General features: G+C 34.4%; 1 protein-coding gene across 1 annotated transcript in view; it reads left to right on the plus strand.

Moving 5' to 3' along the window:
* Positions 1-22,845, plus strand: part of LOC111152054 (ankyrin repeat, SAM and basic leucine zipper domain containing 1) — a 52,932-nt gene that overhangs the window by 14,944 nt on the left and 15,143 nt on the right. Inside the window, exon 5 of the mRNA XM_022510336.1 lies at positions 22,384-22,495. Within this exon, the coding sequence (XP_022366044.1) occupies positions 22,384-22,495 (112 nt within the window). The remainder of the gene's footprint in view (positions 1-22,383; positions 22,496-22,845) is intronic.

The following is a 22,845-nucleotide window of genomic DNA, read 5'->3' on the forward strand; positions in this document are numbered from 1 at the left end:
TTTACAAAATTTAACTGAAACATTATTTGTGAAGTAATTAATATGTTAATCCATGTATATCACAGAAAACATGAAACATGACTTAGAAGCTGAAGATCTGGGTCCAAATACTATCTCACCTATTTGCCCAAGCTGATGTAGCCATTAAGTCTTTTTGGAGTATTTAAGGCTCATTTTCTTCAGTGATTGATGGATGTGATACCTAACTAGCTAGTGGGGTAGCTGTGAGAATTAAAACAATATAATGAATATGAAAGTACTTAACATGCTGCCATTTCATAGTAGATGCTTACCAAATGTCTCATTTACTTAAATTGATATTTCCTGTGCTGTATTATAAAAGCATAATTTATGAAGTACATATTTCTTACTGATTTATAAAACTAAATTGATAAGGGGCGCCTGGGTGGCTCAGTGGGTTGGGGCCTCTGCCTTTGGCTCAGGTCATGGTCTCGGGGTCCTGGGATCAAGCCCCGAGTTGGGCTCTCTCCTTGGCGGGGAGCCTGCTTCCCTTCCTCTCTCTCTGCCTGTCTCTCTGCCTGTTTGTGCTCTCTATCAAATAAATAAATAAATAAATAAACAAACTAAATTGATAGTATATTATTTTTCTTTACACATTTTTATCATGTTAATAAAATTTGCATAAATGTGTAAGTATATCTTTGAACTTAAAAAACTTAAATATTTCAATATGACAAATATCTGGATTATTATTGTGGTTGAGGAGTAAAAGAGAGTTGGGGATGTGGAAAGAATGGATATGACCTATCCTTTCTAGTAACTTAACAAGAAAGAAAAGATATAGGATGCCAGCTAAATAGGAAAGTTAGATACACTGTAACTTCAGCAGTTAGTCTTTAAACTCTGTTCTAACTGCTGAAAGAATGATTTTTTTTAAGTGAAGCTGTAGTTTGTCTAACACTAAGACTACCCAATTAGTGAATATAATTGTTTCAGATGCTTTGTAATTAGAAACTATAATCCATCCTCTTCTGAAGTCTCTCTTTGAACTTTGGTATTGATTAGCCTTAGGTCACCATACACATTTTCACACAAAAGATTAATTTGAAATAAAAACCAATCATATTTCATGTATTCTGACACATGTTTTCACATAGTTGCATCTCTGAAATTGGTGTGCCTCCTAAAACTGATGGGTCATAGATCAAATGAAATATAGATTTGTTACTTACTATTTTAATTGCTTTGCCTTGGTTTATATTTTTTGTATTCAGTTGTCCAGTCATACTAAAAGTCCTGGAAGAAGTGAACAGTATAAAAATAACATTTTAAGCTTTCTCTCATGATTTCATAGCTTTCAGAAGTAAAAGGGTTTTTTTCTTACTTGAATATACCTTGTTTCAGTGGTTCCCACCAAAATAGATTACTTTCTACATATTAATGGTCTGTGCTAAAGAAGGATGGATTGCTGATATAATGAAGCATAAGATTAAAATAATTTATTTCTCCATTATGCTTCTCTTGTATACATATAGATGGTATTTTAGCAATAAGAAACATACTGCTACAGTTATATTTCCTTTTGAAAATTTTTCCTGCATTCCAGTGTTAGGGCAACAACTTCATGAATGAGAACAGAAGCGAATCCATTTTTGTTAGGAAAGTTTAATATCTCCTGTTAATATGCCTTTGTAGAACTGTCCACTAATTAGTGCTTTTACTTAGTCAAGATTTATTGGATCTTGTCAAGATACTAATTTTTAATACCCATTGGCCTTTACTAAGGCCAATAAGACTTATTAAAAATCAAGAAAAAAATAAAACTTTGCATATTAAAGCTATAACTCTCATAGTCTTTGAAAAGCCATGTACTGATTCTTATTTTGCTTTAAATATGTTTAAAATAATATGCTACGATTAAAGGCTGCTGTGCATCCTCCCCAGTCATACTCACTTCACTTCTTTCTTCCCCACAGTTAACAAGTAATTTGTATTGTGTTTTGTATGTAATTTGTCTTGTAATTTGTATGTATCTTTCCTGCCCAAGTTGGATTGATTATCATCCATATGTACTTAGATACAGTAATCCATTCATATATCTATAAAGATAATCTCATTTGGTACATTTTTTATTTCATTTTTTCACTGAGATCTGATGTACAAAGTGAAATGTACAGATCTTAAAGTGTATAGTTTGGAGTATGACAAATACACCTATGTAGCTTGCATCCCTTTCAATACAGAATATTTTCCCATTACCCTAGGAAGTTTTCTGAGGTCCCTTCCAAAACAATCATCTGAACCCTAGAGGCAACCATTATTATTTTTTTCCTACCCTGATTAGTGTTTTCTTCAGTGCATCATACATTATATATTCTTAGTATCTGAATTCTTCACTCAGCATAATATTTTTGAGATATATCCCTGTTTTATGTATCAGTAGCTTGTTTCTTTTGATTGCTGATAAATAGTCTGGTGTTTGAATATATCACATTTTTTTTAATCTCTTAGTTTTCTTTTTGTTGTTGATTTCTGTCTTAATTCCACTGTGGTCAGAGAACATCATTCTACATGATTTCCCATCTTTACAGTTTGTTGAGATTTTCTTTATGGCCCAGAATGTGGTCAGTTTTTGCAGATGTTCCATGTTCACTTCCACAAATAATTTGACAGTATTTGGGTATAATAGTCCATGTATATTAATTAGGGCACATTTATTTGTTCTGTTAGTCAAACCTTCTCAATGAGTACTGATTTTTTTTGCTTGTTCTGTCATTTACTGTGATTTCTATTTTGATCAATTTTTGCTTATGTTTTAAGACCACCATATTCCTGATGCATTAACCCTTTATGAAGTATGTTTCTCTGCATGTTTAGTAATGCTTCTTTATTATAATATACTTTAATATTAGTGTGACTGCGTCATCTTTCTTTTGATATCTTTTTCCATCCTTTTGCTTTCAGCCTTTCTGTGTGCTTTTATTTAAAGTAAACAACAGATAGTTCTTTTTTTTTTTTAACTCAGATTAATAATAGTTTCCTTTTAATTGGAATATTTAGTGCACTGGCATTTAGGATACATGCTGATGTATCTGTTTCATTTAGTTAGTGCTCTTTTTCCCCAAGATCGCTTTTGGATTAATCTTTTTCTTATCCAGTTTCCTGTCTTGCTGGCTATTCATTCTTCTGTTATTCTTTGAGTGGCTACTCTGGAGGTTGTAGCATGTACTTTTTACTTACATAAGGGTCCATATTATACTAATACTTTTACCAATTCCTGGACAATGTCAAGAATCGTAGAATATTTTAACTCCATTTGCTCATCCCACTCCTTTGTGGTGGTGGTGTCATACATTTTAAATCTCTATGTGTTTTAAACATCATAACACATAATTACCATCATTTTATTATTGTTATCAAGTATGTTGTTATTATAAACTCTTATTTAGATTTAATCATATATTCATTCTCTCTGGTATTCTTTTTTTTTTTTTTCTCTCTCTGGTATTCTTAATTCCATCCTATATTTTCATGTTTTAATCAGGGATCATTTGTCTTCTTTTTTTTTTTTTTCTTTTTTTCATTTGTCTTCTTAAAACCTTTCTTTAGTATATTTGCTGGTGACAGAGTCTGTTTTTGTTTGAAAACACTTTTTTTTCTTTTAGCTTTTTAAAATTAAAAAGAATTTTAATATATTTTTTTATTTTTTTTTATTAACATAAAATGTATTATTAGCCCCAGGGATACAGTCTGTGAATCGCCAGGTTTTCACACTTCACAGCACTCAACATAGCACATACCCTCCCCAATGTCCATAACCCCACCACCCTCCTCCTACCCCCCTCCCCCCGGCAACCCTCAGTTTGTTTTGTGAGATTAAGAGTATCTTATGGTTTGTCTCCCTCCTGATCCTATCTTCTTTCATTTATTCTTTTCCTACCCCCCAAGCCCCCCACGTTGCCTCTCAACTTACTCATATCAGGGAGATCATATGACAGTTGTCTTTCTCTGATTGACTTATTTCACTAAGCCTAATGCCCTCTAGTTCCATCCACGTCATCGCAAATGGCAAGATTTTATTTCTTTTGATGGCTGCATAGTATTCCATTGTACATATACACCACATCTTCTTTATCCATTCATCTGTTGATGGACATCTAGGTTCCTTCCATAGTTTGGCTATTGTGGACATTGCTGCTATAAACATTCGGGTGCACGTGCCCCTTCGGATCACTACATTTGTATCTTTAGGGTAAATACCCACTAGTGCGATTACTGGGTCGTAGGGTAGCTCTATTTTCAGCTCTTTGAGGAACCTCCGTGCTGTTTTCCAGAGTGGCTGCACCAGCTTGCATTCCCACCAACAATGTAGGAGGGTTCCCCTTTCTCCACATCCTCTCCAGCATCTGTCATTTCCTGACTTCTTAATTTTAGCCATTCTGACTGGTGTGAGGTGGTACTCACCTCACCTGTGGTTTTGATTTGTATTTCCCTGATGCCGAGTGATGTGGAGCACTTTTTCATGTGTCTGTTGGCCATCTGGATGTCTTCTTTGCAGAAATGTCCGTTCATGTCCTCTGCCCATTTCTTGATTGGGTTATTTGTTCTTTGGGTGTTGAGTTTGAAAAGTTCTTTAGAGATTTTGGATACTAGCCCTTTATCTGATATGTCGTTTGCAAATATCTTCTCCCATTCTGTCAGTTGTCTTTTGGTTTTGTTAACTGTTTCCTTCGCTGTGCAAAAGCTTTTGATCTTGATGAAGTCCCAATAGTTCATTTTTGCCCTTGCTTCCCTTGCCTTTGGCAATGTTTCTAGGAAGAAGTTGCTGCGGCTGAGGTCGAAGAGATTGCTGCCTGTGTTCTCCTCAAGGATTTTGATGGATTCCTTTCTCACATTGAGGTCCTTCATCCATTTTGAATCTATTTTTGTGTGTGATGTAAGGAAATGGTCCAGTTTCATTTTTCTGCATGTGGCTGTCCAATTTTCCCAATACCATTTGTTGAAAAGACTGTCTTTTTTCCATTGCACATTCTTTCCTGCTTTGTTGAAGATTGGTTGACCATAGAGTTGAGGGTCTATTTCTGGGCTCTCTATTCTGTTCCATTAATCTATGTGTCTGTTTTTGTGCCAGTACCATACTGTCTTGATGGTGACAGCTTTATAATAGAGTTTGAAGTCTGGAATTGTGATGCCACCAACTTTGGCTTTCTTTTTCAATATTCCTCTGGCTATTCGAGGTCTTTTCTGGTTCCGTATAAATTTTAGGATTATTTATTCCATTTCTTTGAAAAAAAAGAATGAGATTTGTTTGAAAACATTTTTATTAAAACTTTAATTTTGAAAGTCATTTTAATTGAGCATAGACTATAGGTTAGATGTTATTTCCATTTGGTATTTTCAAGTTTTCCTTTTGTTGTCTCCTGGCTTCCTTTGTTTCTATTGAAAACCTAACTGTTAATTTATTGTTGAAGGCATTGTGTTTTATCCTCTGGTGGTTTTATGATTTTGTTTGTTTCTTGTTTTGAGTCAACTTTGCTATAATACCTGTAGGTATATCTTTGAATTTGTTCAGTTTGGGATTTATAGAACTTTTTAAATCTGTTTAAAACTTTTTAAAATTTATTGTGAGTCAAAAGTTTTTCAGCCAATATGTCTTCAAATACTTTTACTTCATTCTTTCTCCAGCTAAGATTTAGACCATTACACCCATATCACATATGTCTCTTAACAGTTTTTCTTTATTTTTTGTCATTTTTCCTCTCCATACTTCACCTTGGGTATTTTCTCCTGGCGTCCTCCTAACCTCCAGGTTACTGATCTGCTGCTGCAGTTAATCTGCCATTAAACTCATCTTTTAATGTCTTAATTTCAGCAACCCTGTTTTTCAGTTCTAGAATTTCTGCTTACCTCTTTTTTCCCCCCCTAAAGTTCAGGTCTCTAAATTTATTCTTTGTCTTCTGTTTTTTGGAGCATATGAATCACACTTATTTTAAAGTATATTTCTAGTAACATCTATAGGTCTTTTTTAATTGTCTCTTTTTCTCTGGGTCACTTGTTTTGTCTCCTAGAATGCCTAGTAGTTTTTGATTGAATGCTAGATATTATATATAAACATCTGTGCAGGTCTCTTTGCTTCCAGAAAATATTTTCTACTGACTGGGAGTTAGAACCTTGATCTAATCACTGATTATGATGGTTCACGTTGGGTTTCAGGATTAATCTATTTCCCTTATAGCCCTTCAGTGATCTCAACTCAAACGTGGTATTTTACCTGAGCCATTTACCCTTTAATGGTCATGAATGATAATTTTGTCTCCTCAGTTTAATGGGAATTCTAAAAGCTCTTCTTACCTGTTCAGCCTCTTGGCATCTGTTTCATGGTCTTCCGCTCTCCTCTCCACATATATTTTGTGTATCTTAGGAATCTGCATATGCCTTGAAGATAAAAGCACAGGAGAAGATCATTTTTCTACAGGGTCCCTTTTATTTTTTGCTATTCTCTTTTTTTCCAGACCCTTAATCCTTGAAATTCTTGGTTGGTAGCCTTGAACTTCAATTTTTGTGTCTTTATCCACATAAGAAGGCCTAGAGGTACTATTTTCTGCTTATGCTGCCCGGGAATTGGTGACTGTCTCAAGAAAGAAAGTGACAGAGATTTTGGTACTCAGTTCAACAAATGCCTCTTTTCCCCCAAGATATTGGCTTCTTGTATTCTGGCTGCCTTGATTTTCTAGCAGGACTTCAAACATATTTAGTATTTTGTCATCTTTTACAGCCTTTGTTAGTAGGAGGGTTAATAAAATAAAACTACTCTGATAGCTGGAAATGGATGTCCCAGTTCATAGCATTTTATTGTTGTCTGAGTCTCCTTTTTCATAGTTGTTTCATTAATACCCCAGCTAAAGGTTGATTGCTTAAAGCAGAGTATAAAAACAGTAGATAAAACTGAACTATATGGTAAAATTGTAACATGCAGACAAATCAACCATTTTGCCCTTGGTACAGTGAAGTTATAAATATATCATTATGATGGTACATTTTTTTCCTGTTAGGCTGAGTTTTGTTTCTACTTTTCCTTGTATGCCCTCTAGTGGAAGTTTTATTGAAATGAAATAGAGATAAACAAATGGCTCTGTATCATCCAGAAAAAAATTTTAGTTATGGTAATGTATACATTTAATTTTTTTAGCCAACTCTTGACCATTAACAATTTTTGAGGAACTATAGTAGAGAAGGAAAAAACAGTATCGCTAGTATTTTCAGCTAGGTTTAATTAAACAGTATGTGCTAAGCACTAGGAGATACAAGGTAACAGATTCGTTTCCTGCCTAAAGAATTTGACAATATAGTAGAAGAGATTACAAAACTATAGACTTTTACAGTATAGTAAGATTAGAGGTAATAGAGGGTTTCTCTATGAATAGAAATTAGAGAATTTAAGAGAGATGAAGATGTCAAGTGAAAAATTCCTATAGTTTCAGCTTTAGAATTGAGACTTGAGGAATGAATACCAGTCAAGTGATGGTAGAAAAGAATATTCAGTGTAGAGGGAGGTGCCTCTTCAGGCGGAGAAGGATAAATGTGCACGTTTTATTCAGGCAATTGTAATTTATATAACCAGATCATATGGTATTAGAGTAGAAAATGAGTCAGAATTTAGCAGTGGGTAAATAATAATCTGTGTAATCCATGCTAGAAAATATGAATTTCATCCTGAAAGCTATTGAACAATTTTAAGGAAAAGGAATGTATTAGTATTTTATAAAGTTTATTCTGACAGTAAGTTGAGGATCATTTGGAGCCAAGAGGTCCAGTTAAAAGGCTGTTGCTCTTGCCAGAGCCACGGACTATGTATTCAGAATTGAAAATAGTAATTTTGCTTGAATTTGAAGAATGTTAGTTCCATTGTACGTCAAGATAGTTATGAAATATATTTTTAACTTAAAATTCTAATTACAAAATGTTCCTGTTAAAATTTGTTTAAAAATATGTAATTTAGAAAGTAAAAAGCCTTTTTTTCCTACTCTGTAATAGGCTGTTATATATTCCTATAGAATTTCTTCCGTGTGTTAGCATTTTTCTTTTGTTTTCCTTTGTTTTTAAATGGAATTATATGCTATCTACTGTATTGCAACTGTTTTTTCAACTGATCTGTGTTTCGCAGACATTCTACTGCCAGCATGATAACTATAGTTCTCTCTTTATAATGGCTGCATAATATTCTACTGTATGGATGTGTTGTTATTATTGCTTAACCTGATATTTTACTGGAAAACGGTTGGATTGTTTTCCATTTTTTTAGTATTATAAAATATGCTACAATTAACAACTTTGGAAATGTGGGTAGGTTTTCTATGGAACATATTCCTAAAGTAGAGTTTCTGACTCAAAGATATGTTTATATTTAGAATTGTGATAGATGCTGTCAAATGTCTTCTGAAAAATTTGGTTACTTTATGCTACATCCAACAGTATTTGAGAGCACATACACCATGATATCACTGGATATTTTTGATGTTCTAAATTGTCCAGTCCAAACAATGATTTTTCATTTTAGTTTGCATACTTTTCAATAATACCTAATTGATTAGTCTTTCACGTTTTTGTGACTTGTTTATATTTCTTTGTCTCTTAGTTGTCTGTGATGTTTGCCATTGTTTCTGTTTGGTGGTCTACATGCTTCTTACTGATTTATAAGATCTTTTTGTATATTGGATCTCTTAGCTTTTTGTTATATGTGTTGAAGATGGTATTTCTAGTATGTTTTCATTTGTGCTGGTTTTTTTTGTTGTTGTTGTTTTTTGTTTTATGTTGTGATTTCTATCTTTTGAGGAAAAATTGTCAGAAAGCTAACTTCCAAAAAAAAGTGCTAAGCTCAGAGAGTTGAACAAGCTACTACTTTTAAATTTCTAAGGAACAGATTACACTTATACAATTTAAATAGTTCCAGAGTATAAAAACAGAGAGAGAAGACTGTCAGTTCTTTTTTATAAAGCAAACATAACTGATTCTGAAATCCAGATTAAAAAATTATCTACTCCAACAAATTTTATAAATTGATCTCAGTTACAAATATAAATACAAAAATCACAGATCTTTCATGAAGTATGAGGAAATGAATGTTATCAGCAAATTAAAAAAGTAACATGCAGTAGTGATCATACGGGATTCATGTCAACTACAAAAAAATGATTCAATATTAGGGAAATATGTTTTTAAATAGATCAAGGAATTTTTTAAAGGGAGGTTACCATAATAATAGATGGCCAGAGTGGTGTTTTTACAAAAGTTCAAATCACATTCCAATTTTCATAACCTTAGTCCAGTTTGATTAGACGAATAGTTCTTTAATGTCATCAACATATAACTGAAACCAAAACAAGTCATATGCTTAACAGAGAAACACTAGAGGTATTTGCATTGATTCCAAGAAGATGACAAGGATGCTTAACATTAGCTCTCTTTTTGTCTTAACATTGTTTTAGGAATTATAGGGCAATTCAGTTATATGCAAAAGAAGAAAACAAGATACAAATAACAAAAATAGCTAATAATGACAGATAATTTATTTAATCTTAGTATCTGTTCTGGTTATTGAACATTATTATGTCATTACCACAGGTTGATAATATCACAAATAGGTGCCACAATGTAGAAACAATTATCATGTCCCTATAAAGTTAGAGAAACTGAGGAGTAAGAATGTAAGAAACTTTGCAAGGTTACACAGACAATAAATGCTGAACACTACTTTTGAACTTCGGTAGAATGACTATACTTATATTTACAAGTATACAGCTTCTGCTTTAAACCAAGAGTTTGCAAACCTTTAAAGTTCTACTGGAGCAGGGCCATGCTTATTCATTTATGTATTGTCTGTGGCTATTTTCATGCTACAGCTGTGGATTTGAGTGGCTGTGACACAGCCTTGTATACCCTATAATCCTAAAATATTTACTCTCTTGCGCGTTACAGAAAAATTTTGCCAAATCTTGTTTTAAACCGCTGAACTATGTTACCTTTGATCAAACTATTAGGCCTTTTTTATTAGGAAGGAGGGGATAAAATTCTAATAATTTATATTATATGCCTATATGCTTGGTAAACCCCAAGATAACCCAGAAATTGTTAGAAGTAGTAATCATAAAATGATGTAGTTTTTTTTTAATACTAATAGGCAAAATAAAGCTGGTTTTCAACTTACAAATAATAACCAGCTTGGGAATACAATGAGATAATAGATCCCAGTGTCAAGAGCTAAAAGCGTAAATATTTAAAAGTGAGTGTACAAGAAATGTGAAAGAACCAAATGAGGAAAAGTTTAAAACTACACTGAGTGAAACAAAAGATTAAATTAAAGAGCTATGTCATGTTCTTGGCTGGGATGACTCAGCATTAAAAAAGGACATTCGTTTTTTATCTAAATTAGTCTGTAAAATTAAACATCTCATTCAGAGTGCCAAGGGAATTGTTTTAACTTGATGAAATGATTTTACAAATTCTGAGAGAAAAACACAACCAAAGAAAAGACCAAGAATTTTCTAAAAAAATAGGTTTATGACTTTGAGATGTTAAAGTGAACAATTGCTTAAGTGTTGCCCCTCCATAACAAATTTTAGATATCCATTAAGTTTTTTTTTAAAGATTTATTTATTTATTTGACAGAGATGACAAGTAGGCAGAGAGTCAGGAAGAAAGAGAGGGGGAAGCAGGCTCCCTGCCTAGCACAACACCTGGTGTGGGGCTCAATCCCAGCACCCTGAGATCATGACCTGAGCCGAACGCAGAGGCTTACCCCACTGAGCCACCCAGGCGCCCCAATATCCATAAAGTTTTAGTAAGGTTCTTTTTGAAACAGGAAAGGGAATAATGTCTGGAATGGATAAGGAGTAACTTCCTAAAGAAAGAAACAGATAGGAACCCTCTCTGGCAATCCCTAAGAACCACAGTGCTGATAGGCGAGGCCAGGGTTGCTGTCTTGAACCTTCCATACCTGAGAGGCCTTTTTTAGGCCAGAAGACAGTACACAATCAAAAATCATCAAAATCTGAAGAATATAAATATCATAAAACAGGGACAACAAATTCAACAAGAGTCATTTTGGTAAACTAAAATGCTTCTACATATAGAAAAGTGTTCCTGGCCAAGAACCACTATTCTTCGACTGATGAAAATAACATCTACAAAGATAAATGCAAAAAGAAAAATAAAGTGAGAAGAAATAATGGGATGCAAGAAATAATGTTGGACAAAGAAATTAGTAAACATTGGTAAATCTAAATAACTATTAGCTGTTTAAAAGAAAAGATCATTTTGACGTGGATGGAACTAGAGGGTGTTATGCTTAGCGAAATAAGTCAATCGGAGAAAGACAACTATCATATGATCTCCCTGATATGAGGAAATGGAGAAGCAACGTGGGGGGTTTGGGGAGTAGGAAAAGAATAAATGAAACAAGATGGGATGGGGAGGGAGACAAACCATAACACAAAACAACTGAGGGTTGCTGGGGGGAGGGGGGTAGGGAAAGGGTGGTTGGGTTGTGGACATTGGGGAGGGTATGTGCTATGGTGAGTGCTGTGAAGTGTGTAAACCTGGTGATTCACAGACCTGTACCCCTGGGTCTAATAATACATTATATGTTAATTTAAAAAATTTTTTAAAAAGAAAAGATCATTTATAATAAAATGAGAAATTACACTACATTTTGATGCCAACAGCTTTGGAATTTGAGAGGCTGAGGGGAGAATGAAGCAAAACAAAAGTGAACTTCTCTCTTCAGATGAGACCACAGTTATTGATTAACTTTAGTCTTTGTTAAACGGTAAGATTAAGAGTGTTGGGAAGAAGGTGAGAAGGAATTAAAAGTAAGTACTAAAATAAGGATATTACAAGCTTTCAGATTAAGGGGTTAAGGGTGGAGGTAAGAGGTGGATAGAACAAACAGAATTTGACCAGTCTAATAAGACTGAAAAGGAAACAGGGAAGCATGTATTTACCGTGGAAACATGGTGAATAAAAAGCTCGGTGTCAGAAGTAAGTCTAACCATATTAACAGGAAAGTAATATAATTGGTAAAACTCAGTGACTAAAATATAGGATGAATACATGTTGGACTGGCAAAGGCCCATACACATGACACAAGGATATCGGGGAAATTGCCACCAAGACCTCATTCTCTTCCTCTTTCAGCTCTAAACTATTTGCCTTTCTTTAATCCTCACTCAGACTGCTGAGACCTTAAGGCAGCTGGATGCTGATGATGTCTCAGGCTCTTGGTTCCTGTCCCTGCAAAATGGTGGGAAGTCATCAGGGGTACACCCAGATGGAGAGCACTTAATCCCATAAAAGCTTGACATTAGGAGATTTATGGATCTGGGGTGAAGCTGATCCTGCATGAATGTCTTAAGTTTCCAGATTTCCTGAAGACTTGGAGCTAAACAAGTGAGCTGAATTGGCTCTGTTGGTAAGGGTGGGAGATTTGGAGAAGATAAGAAAGCAGGGAGAATGCTCCAGGTACTTCTGGAGGGAGTGAATAGCCTGCTCCTAAACTATGGACCCACTGCACAAGAAATTTATTTGATTTTCAAAATCTGTAAGGATTTCTGCCATTAAGAATATGACCAATTGGTAAGGAAGAAATAAAATTCTCACTTTTTACCGATGATATGATACTGTATACAGAAAACTCCAAAGACTGCACCAAAAAACTTAGAACTGATGAATGAATTTAGTAAAGTCACAAGATAGAAAATCAATACAGAAATCTTTTGTATTTCTATACACTAATAAGCAGCAGAAAGTGAAATTAAGAAAACAGTCCCACTTACAGTTGCGCCAAAAGTAATAAAATATCCAGGAATAAACTTAACCAAAGAGGTGGCTCTAAAAAGTATAAAGCACTGATGAAAGAAATTCAAGACAACATGAATGTATGGGAAGACATTCCGTGCTCACGGATCAAATATTATTAAAACGTTTATACTACCCAAAGTAATATACACATTTAATGCAATCCCTATCAAAATACCAACAGCATTTTTCATGTAACTAGAACAGACAATCCTAAAATTTGTATGGAACCACAAAAGACCCTGAATAGCCAAAACAATCTTAAGAAAAACAAAACTGGAGGTATCACAATTCCAGACTTCAAGTTATATTACAAAGTAGTCATAATTAAAACAGCATAGAACTGACATAAAAATAAACACAAAGATCAATGGGATAGAATAGAAAACTCAGAAATAAACCCCTAATTATATGGTCAATTAAACATTAACAAAGGAGGACTGAATATCCAGTGGGAAAAGGACAGTGTCTTCAACAGATGATGTTGGGAAAACTGGACAGCTACATGCAAAAGAATGAAACTGGACCACTTTCTCTCACCATACACAAAAGTAAACTTAAAATGGATTAAAGACCTAAATTTGAGGCCTGAAACCATAATAATTAGAAAAAACCCCAGGCAGTAATTTCTGTGACTTTGGCCATACCAACATTTTTCTAGATACATCTCCTTTTTTTTCTAGTTAACATATAATATATTATTTGTTTCAGGGGTACATGTCTGTGATTCATCAGTCTTCCACAATTCACAAAGTTCACCATAGCACATACCCTCCTCAATGCCCATCACCCAGTTACCCCATCCCCCACTCCACTCCAGCAACCCTGTTCCCTGAGATTTAGAGTCTCTTGTGGTTTATCTCCCTCTCCAGTTTTGTCTTATTTCATTTTTCCCTCCCTTCCCCTATGATCCTCTGTTTTGTTTCTCAAATTCCTCATATCAGTGAGTTCATATGATAATTCTTTCTCTGATTGACTTATTTCACTTAGCATAATACCCTCTAGTCCCATCCATGTCATTACAAATGGCAACATTTCATATTTTGATGGCTGCATATTGTTCCATTGTATATATATATATACCACATCTTCTTTTCATCTGTCGATGGACATCTAGGCTCTTTCCATAGTTTGGCTGTTGTGGACACTGCTGCTATAAACATTGAGGAACACGTGCCCCTTCGGATCACTACATTTGTATCTTTGGATATATCTCCTGAGGCAAGGGAAATAATAACAAAAATAAACTATTGGGACTACATCAAAATAAAAAGTTTCTGCACAGTGAAGGACATAATCAATGAAATTAAAAGATACTTCATGAATAGGATGAGAAGTGTGCAAATGACACATCTGATAAAGGGTTAGTCTCCCAGAATATATAAAGAACTTATATAACTCAACACCCCAAAAACAAATAATCTGAAAAAAAAAATTGACAGAAGATATGAACAGACATTTCTCCCAAGAAGACATCAAGATGGCTAGTAGACATGAAAAGATGCTCAACATTACTCATCATCAGGGAACTGCAAATCAAAACTAGAGTAACATATCACTTCACACCTGTCAGAATGGCTAAAATCAAAACCCAAGAAACAACAAATGTTGGCAAGGAAATGGAGAAAAAGGAACCTTCTTGCACTATTGGTGGGAATGCAAACTGATACAACCACTGTGGAAGACAGTATGGAGATTCCTCAAAAAATTAAAAATAGAACTACTGTATGATCCAATAATTACACTACTGGGTATTTACACCCAAAGATACAAAAACACTAATTCAAAAGGATACATGCACCCCTATGTTTATTGAAGCATTACCCAAAATAGTCCAACTATGGAAGCAGCCCAGGTGTCCATCTATCGATGAATGAATAAGGAAGAGGTTATGTGTGTGTGTGTGTGTGTGTGTGTGTGTGTGTGTGTATGTGTGTGTGTGTATACACACATATACATACATATACATAATACACACTCACATACAGACAGATACACACACAATGGTATATTATTCAGCCATAAAAAGGATGAAATCTTGCCATTTGTAACAACATGGATAGAGCTAGAGAGTATAATGCTAAGCAAAGTAAGTCAGAGAAAGAAAAATACCATATGATTTCACTCACATGGAATTTAGGAAACAAAACAAATGAACAAAGGGAAAAAATGAAAAAGAGAGGAACCAAGAGACAGACTCTTAATTATAGAGAACAAACTGATGGTCACCAGAGGGAAGATGGGTGAAATAGGTTAAGTAGGTGATGGGGATTAAAGAATACACTTATAATGATGAAAAAATTAAATAAGAAGAATATTCCAACAATTAGATCTTGGTTTTGAAGAGGCAAGAGAAAAAACTTCCCAGCAGCTAGGAAAAGGATTGGTCATTAAAATATTTGCTTGCCTAGTACAATAAAGTTCCTGACAGAGAAGGGTGAATACCTAAATTAAAAATTAAGATCCCTGGGGCGCCTGGGTGGCTCAGTGGGTTGAGCCACTGCCTTCGGCTCGGGTCATGATCTCAGGGTCCTGTGATCGAGTCCTGCATCGGGCTCTCTGCTCAGCGGGGAGCCTGCTTCCCTCTCTCTCTCTCTCTGCCTGCCTCTGCCTACTTGTGATCTCTCTCTGTCAAAAAATTAAATAAAATCTTAAAAAAAAAATTAAGATCCCATAAGGAGATCAAAATGCAGCATGAAAAAAGATCTCTTGAAACTTTAAAAAAAATGTGATATTTGAATTCAAAATTCAGGAAAGAAAAAGGAGCAAGTGCAAGACTGGTAATAAATACATTCTAGAAAAAAGAAATGGTTCCTCAGCTGAAAACTCTGAAGACTGCTTATTGAAAGGAAGACTGCATATTGGAAAAGTTCTTGAGTTTTAGTTTGGATTGATAGAAAAGACACACCTAGGCATATATTCTGGTTAAAAGGTGTAAACTCAAAAAAAAAATTTTTTTTACGAGCTTCTGGGCAGAAAGAGTTTTTTTAACAAGAGGAAGTAAAAAGTTCAGAGTAGCATGACTTCTCTTGTACACAACTGTAGGTAGAAAAGAATGAAAGTAGATATTAAGGCCTGTAGCCTGAAAATCTTATTCTCAGCCCCTGACAGAGTGAAAGAAAGTGTTCAAGAATATGCAAGAACTCAAAGTACATTACCCAAGTGCTTCATCTGAGGAGAATAATTGAGAAAAGACTAACCAAACAAAAAAAAAAGAACCAGAACAGATACTTCATGAAACTGGACACAGGATGAAAACAAGAAGAAGCAGTGGAGAGAGATGAACTTTGATATACGTGTAGTTAATGGATAATATGAGACTGGGAATATGAAGTATGAGTGCTAAATAAAGAGTGGTGTCTGGAAACCAGACAAACTAAGTAAAACTCTAATAAGTACTAAATTATGTCAATAAAATCTAAGAATGACAGTTTACAAAGAGTTGGGAGCAACCTAAGAGGAACTTAAGAGTATTCAAAAGACCTTACCCTATCAGAGTAGAATCATGGGAGAATTATGGCATGGTGGTGGAGGAAACCATAGTCTCATTAGGAGAAATAGGTCTTATCTAGCTTACATATTACAGGGTCATATGTTTTTTGCTAAGAGCAGAGAAAGATGATAATGGTTAATGACATTAAAAAAAAAAAAAAAAAAAAGGAAAAGCAAGGATGCCTGGGAGGCTCAGTCGGTTAAGTGGCTGCATTCAGCTTGGGTAGGGTCCTGAGACCAAGCCCCATATCAGTGTCCTTGCTCTACCTCTTCTCCCACTTCCCCTGCTTATGCTCTCACTCGCTCACTCTCTTTCAAATAAATAAATAAAATCTTTAAAAAAAAGGAAAAGCAGAGTCATCAGATTTTCAAGGTGGAAAAATGTAGTGAATAGCAATTTATTGAACCAACAAAACAAATATTGTCAATGAAATTATCAGTCATTACACTAAATGAGAATGGACTGAATTTATCAACTTAGATGTTGGTTTAAAAAACAAAAGATGGCTAAACGCTACTTACAAAGAAAAAGTTGAAGAAAAAGAAATATGAAAAACCCTTTACAAGTGAAGGCAAACTCTTGGAAATCAAGATTGTCGACATCAGATATTATTAATATTAAATACAGTAAATAGAATAAAGAACTCTAACAATAAAAGGCAAAATCAATGAAAATACAACAAGCATAAACCTAAAGCACTAGACTACATGGCCCCTAAGTCCATAAATCAAAATCTATTAAATTCCAGGAGATATAGATCAAAATAAAATTATAGCAGGAAATTTCAACAGATTTCTCTCAGGCAAATCTAATATGTCTAAAATGAGTAAGGACATAGATGCATTAAAAAATACAATCAATAAACATGTAATGATGGACTATGTAAAGAAAACATCCTACCTGTATTAAATGTAAGCATGACACAAAACATAGAAACACAATTATCCTAGTTATTGTGTGGATTGGGGGTGGATGTAGAGATAGGTTAAGGTCATTATCCTCAAAGAACTTACAGTCTAGTTAAAAATAGATGAGATGAGCAAATTCATTTTGGCCTGATAGCTGAACTGATAAAACTAAGCACAAAATGCTAAGAAAACAGAGGAAAGAGGGATTGTTATCTAAGATGTCATAGGGCTTCAAAAAACTGGGAAATGTTGGCTTTTAAGATGAAGCCTTAAAAGTAGATTATGAGTAAGCCTCTTGACAAAAATATGAAAAGACATTTCATCCAGAGTGCTCTGAATATAGGACATCCAGAGGAAAGAGAAATTGGAATTCATGCCTTGCAGATATGACCAAAGCCTGTTACTAGGATGGAGTAGGATTGCAGGTGCTAAAATGCCAGACAGAGCACTTAGCATGAAAGATGCACTTATCATATCATAGATGTAACCTTGAAATTTTTAAACAGTAAATTGACAAGATTCACAAATGTGGAGGAAAAGACTAGAAACAAGGAGACAGTAATCCGTGTAAGAAATGACAAGGACCTAAACACAGAGAAGAAGGAGAGAGAGAGAGCAAAGTAGATAGATACAAATGATGGGAAGGAGGTAAAATTCACAGCAATGCTGACTTAGATACAAAAGCACAATGAAGAGTCATGAATAAATTCCAGGTTTCTGGGTCGGGCAGTGCATGGATTGTGATGCTGTTCACAGAGGTAAGTAATAACAGAATTATGTGTGGGAGGTAAGATGGTGACTTCAGACTGGGATATGTGTTGGATATGTGTTTGGTTAGGATAGCCATGTGGTAATGACAGATACAATCTGGAGCTCAGGAGCAAAGCCTGGCCTAGAGATACAGATTCAGCAGCCATTAGTGTGCTGACAATAAAGTTAGGTGAGTAGGTGAGATCATTGAGGCTTGGTGTTTATACAGTGAAAAGGGAAAAGTGTTGAGGACAGAAGCCTTTGAAATACGTACTTTTAAGTGCTAGAAAAATGTGTCCAAATAAATGTTGACCTTTGCCAAAGCAATTTTGTTAGAAGGAGCAGACAGAGCAAAATTGCAGTGATTTAAAGAGAGAATTGGAAGAGCTCTTTACAGTATATCATAGGAAATAGAAATTAATACTGAAATAAAGTTACCAGTAGCACAGATTGTTACTATGTCACTTGAGTAGACCAGTTATTATGAAGTTCTATAACTTCCCTGAAGAGTTCTTAAGATTGTTCATAAGAGTTTGTAAGATTAAATAATTCATTTAGATTTTGTTAATCAGTAACGGGCAGAAAACTACAGATGTTACAAATTTCTGTAGATATAAAACCAGTGGAAGAATTATTCTCTCCCCTCTCAGAATTGTCCATGCAACATTACTGATGTTATCAATAACTTTAATAACTCTTTAGAAGCTAAGTAAGAAACCTTCTGGGTAATGTAGACACTATTACAAGAGTTCGCTGTTCCATTCAGTAAATTCAACTTTTCTTAGAAGAAACCAATGCAACATTTTTGTAACACATTTTTCAGTAGTAATCTAAAGCTTCTTAGTAAGCAAACTCTGCTGGCCCAGTACTTTCCTTATTTAGGAGGAAGTAAGCATCTCTAAGAAACAATTTATGTCCATGTGATTTGAACAAAAATTACCATCTCTGCTGATTTCCAAGATTCCAAGAGAAGTTGATATTTCAAACAACCTCAATTTTCTGTGAAATCTCAGAACAAATTTCAGTCCAAAATCAGAAGTTTCACTTACAATTTTCAGTGATAAATTTCAAACAAATGGGACACTCACACTTTCATGTCACCTTCTCTGGATATTCTGCCAGAGTGTCACTTCTTTCAGATTATGTTTTAGCCAACTTACTTTATTTAGGTTTCCAATTTTGCCATCTTGTGGAGTGAGTTTATGAAATTTATCCCATATTTCATAATCAAATACATAAAAGATTTAGAAAAAGAGAACTTGAGATTTCTGTATATCCGGATAGATTATAAAAAGTGATTTTCAGGAGATTGGGGGAGATAAACAATCTTATTTCAATAGCACACCAACAGTGAGCTTTCAACAAAAATTACTTATTTCCCAACCTGTTTTCTCATCTCTAAAGGGAGAATAAGTTCTATTTTATAAGGTGCTCTTGAGCAGTGAATGAGGTAACTGCCTAGCCCTGCATAATGATTTTGTTTCTCCAAATTAATAAGTCAATGCAGATGTTACCAAATTTTGATGATTCTGTGTTCTAAATTGGTGTTTACATGTAAGTTGTTTTTTACATGGGTTGAACTATATGAACTAGACTTTTGTAAATTAGAAAGAAATGATATTGCCTTGTTGATTTTAATTCTATTCAGTGATGGCTTATCATGAGTTCAGCAAGGTAAAATAGTAATTGTAACTAATGTGTGTATTCCATGAGATCTTGTATCCTGTAACCTTACTAATTTATTAGTTCTAGTACCTTTTTTTTGTAGATTTCATCAGATTTTCTACATAAACATACAGTGCTATCTGTGAATAAAGACAATTTTATTTATTTTTCTACCTAGGTGCCTGTTTTTTCTTGTTTTATTACACTGGCTAGATCTTGAAATACAATGTTGAATAGAAGCGATAAGAGCAGACATCTTTGTCTTGTTTCTCATCTTAGGAGGAAAGTATTCACTCTTTCACCATTAAGTATGTTAGCTATAAAGTTTTCCAGTTGAGGAAGTTCTCTTCTACTCTTACATCGCTAAGAATTTTATTAGATGTTGGATTTTGTAAAATGCTTGTTCTGCATTTATTGAGATAATCTTGTGGTTTTCTTTTTTTGGTCAAATGTCAAAACTAATCTTGCATTCTCAGGATAATTGTACTCAGTTATGATGTATTATTCTTTTTATGTATTTTTGGATTCTATTTGCCAAAATTTGTTGAGAATTTCTGCATCTGTGCTCAGTTAATATTATTGGTGTATAGTTTTCTTTCCTTGCAATGTCTTTCTCTAATTTTTGTTATTAGAGTAATTCTTGCTAATAGAATGAATTGGGAAGGATTCTGTTTCAGTTTACTTGAAGAGTTTGAGTAGAACTGGTATTATTTTTTCCATTAACTGTTTGGTGGAATTCATTAGTGAAGCCATCTGGGCCTGCTGTTTTCTTTGTGAGAGGTTTTTATTTACTAATTTAATTTTTTTACAAATATAGGACTATTCAGGTTCGTTATTTTTGAGTGTGCTTTGGTAGTTTGAATCTTTTGAGAAGCTTATCCATTTCATCTAAGTTTTCTAATTTATTGGCAGAAATTTGTTCATAATATTCCCTTATACTTTTAAACTATGGAGAATCTGTATTGATGTCACCTCTCTTATTCTTGATACTGGTAATTTGTGTCTTCTTTTTATCTTGATCAATTTGGTTATATGTTTGTCAATTTTATTGATTTTCTCCTCTTACTGAGGATCTGAATAAGGTGAAGAAGTATGCAGTATGAAGGTCTAGGAAAAGGTGGAGAGAACAGCTCCTGAATAGTCCTTGGAAGGGCAAGAACTTGGCATTTTCAAAGAGAATAACCTATGAGTGGTCAAGAGCAGAAGAATGGAGAGCAATTACAAGGCTATTGCAATAATATAGGACAGAGAAAGATGATGATGTCTTACACTGCTTACAGTGACGAATAGGATGGTGCAAAGTGGTCAGATTCAGAACATATTATGAAGGTAGAGCCGGTAGGACCAGCTGATGACTTGTGTATGACTCCACATACAAGAGGCATAAATGGAGTCATGGAGAAGAGTCATAAGTTATGCTTAGTCTTAGGCCGGAGTTATGTGGTTAATGGTAATTTTATGAAATAGGAAGATTGGAAGGAGAAGATGTGGGCTATTACAGAGAAGGTGGGATGAAGAAAAGGCATCAAGCGGTTTAATTTAGACTTAGTGGAGAATTTGAATGTGTCGACTCATCATTTTATTCTATTGTATGTATTTCCCATGTTTTCTTAAGTTATCCAGGCAATTCACTCATTACTTTGTAAAGATTTTCTGTCTAAAGCCACTATGTAGGAGATATTCAAGATAGAAGAGGCAATGCTTGACAGCTACCATAGCATATAATTTCCAATAAAACATTGAAATTTTAATAACATTATGAAATAGAAAGAAGTGTGTGAATCTTTTTGTGCTAAAGACATTAGTGTAAAATGATCAGATTCGGGATATACCTTATGTTAACAATCCTTATAGAGAAATTTACAGGTCATGTATGTAATGTGAGTTACCAAGATTAACTTCCTTAATGAGATTAAAACAGAATTCTGAAGTTATTTAATAATTTGTTATTCTTTTGTGAAGTGCTTTCCATATAAATCAGATATTTGAGGCAACTTAGGAAGGTTGAGCCTAGAGTCCCAGACCTCCTTTAAAACAGACCAAGATACTAAGTTCAGCCCACATAGAACTAATAGAATCTTTCTAGTATCCTTTGTAATAGAAGCAGAAGCTGACTAACTTTCAGGAGAGGGATTGAATCTCTATTTTGAGAAATGATACACTAGAGGGAAACCACTGTGCTCTCTCAGAAAAGTCTCAGAGAGTCTGGCTAAACTATTAAACTAATTTCTTTCTTGATTAGACTAAAACTCTAAGACGGGTAAAATTATTTCAGGCTTAAACTAAAATAGAATCATAATGGACTACATCAAGAAATAAGAGAAAAATTTAAACTTTTATCTTTATTAAATGTAATAAATAAAAGCATTTAATAAGTATGAACAGTACTGAGGGGACAGGGACCTTATTTGTGTTATTCATCACTGTATTCCCAGGATAAGCATTGTGGGTACTCTGATAGTTTTCTATATTAATATGTACATTAATGAAACTTCATATTAGGAAGTATGGCTTGTTTAGTGATTTTTTTAAACACATGTCTTCACTAGAGGGTGCTGTGTAAGCATTCAATACTTAAAAGTGTTTTTACATTTGCTGGGAGACTGGATTTTTAAATCATCTGATTTATTAAAAGCTTTCATTTCCTTTGCTTTCAAAACAATATTTTGGTATTGGATATGGTAAAATTCATGAAATTGAGTAGCTATTAATGGCAGCATTAACACAGATGTTTCTTTTCTTCCTCCTCTTCAGAAGACTTATGACTCCAATCATGTATGCTGCCCGAGATGGTCACCCTCAGGTTGTTGCTCTCCTTGTTGCTCATGGAGCAGAAGTTAATACCCAGGATGAGAATGGTTATACTGTGAGAACTGATTGCACAATGTTCCTTTTTATATCTTGTCATTATCAGTAGTCCACAAAAAAGTTTTTAAGAAGTAAAAATTACAGAGGGACTGGGTTATAATTGCTGTTTGGTGAAGAAAACCACTGAAATGAAAAAAAAAAAAGGAACGATCTGTCTTTTTTTTTTTTTTTAAGATTTTATTTATTTATTTGACAGACAGAGATCACAAGTAGGCAGAGAGAGAGAGAGAGAGAGAGGAGGAAGCAGGCTCCCTGCGGAGCAGAGAGCCCGACACGGGGCTCGATCCCAGGATCCTGGGATCATGACCTGAGCTGAAGGCAGAGGCTTTAACCCACTGAACCACCCGG

Source organism: Enhydra lutris, unplaced genomic scaffold (genome assembly GCF_002288905.1).
Source record: "Enhydra lutris kenyoni isolate GAN:26980312 unplaced genomic scaffold, ASM228890v2 scaffoldscaffold27, whole genome shotgun sequence".
Classification (NCBI taxonomy): Eukaryota; Metazoa; Chordata; class Mammalia; order Carnivora; family Mustelidae; genus Enhydra; species Enhydra lutris.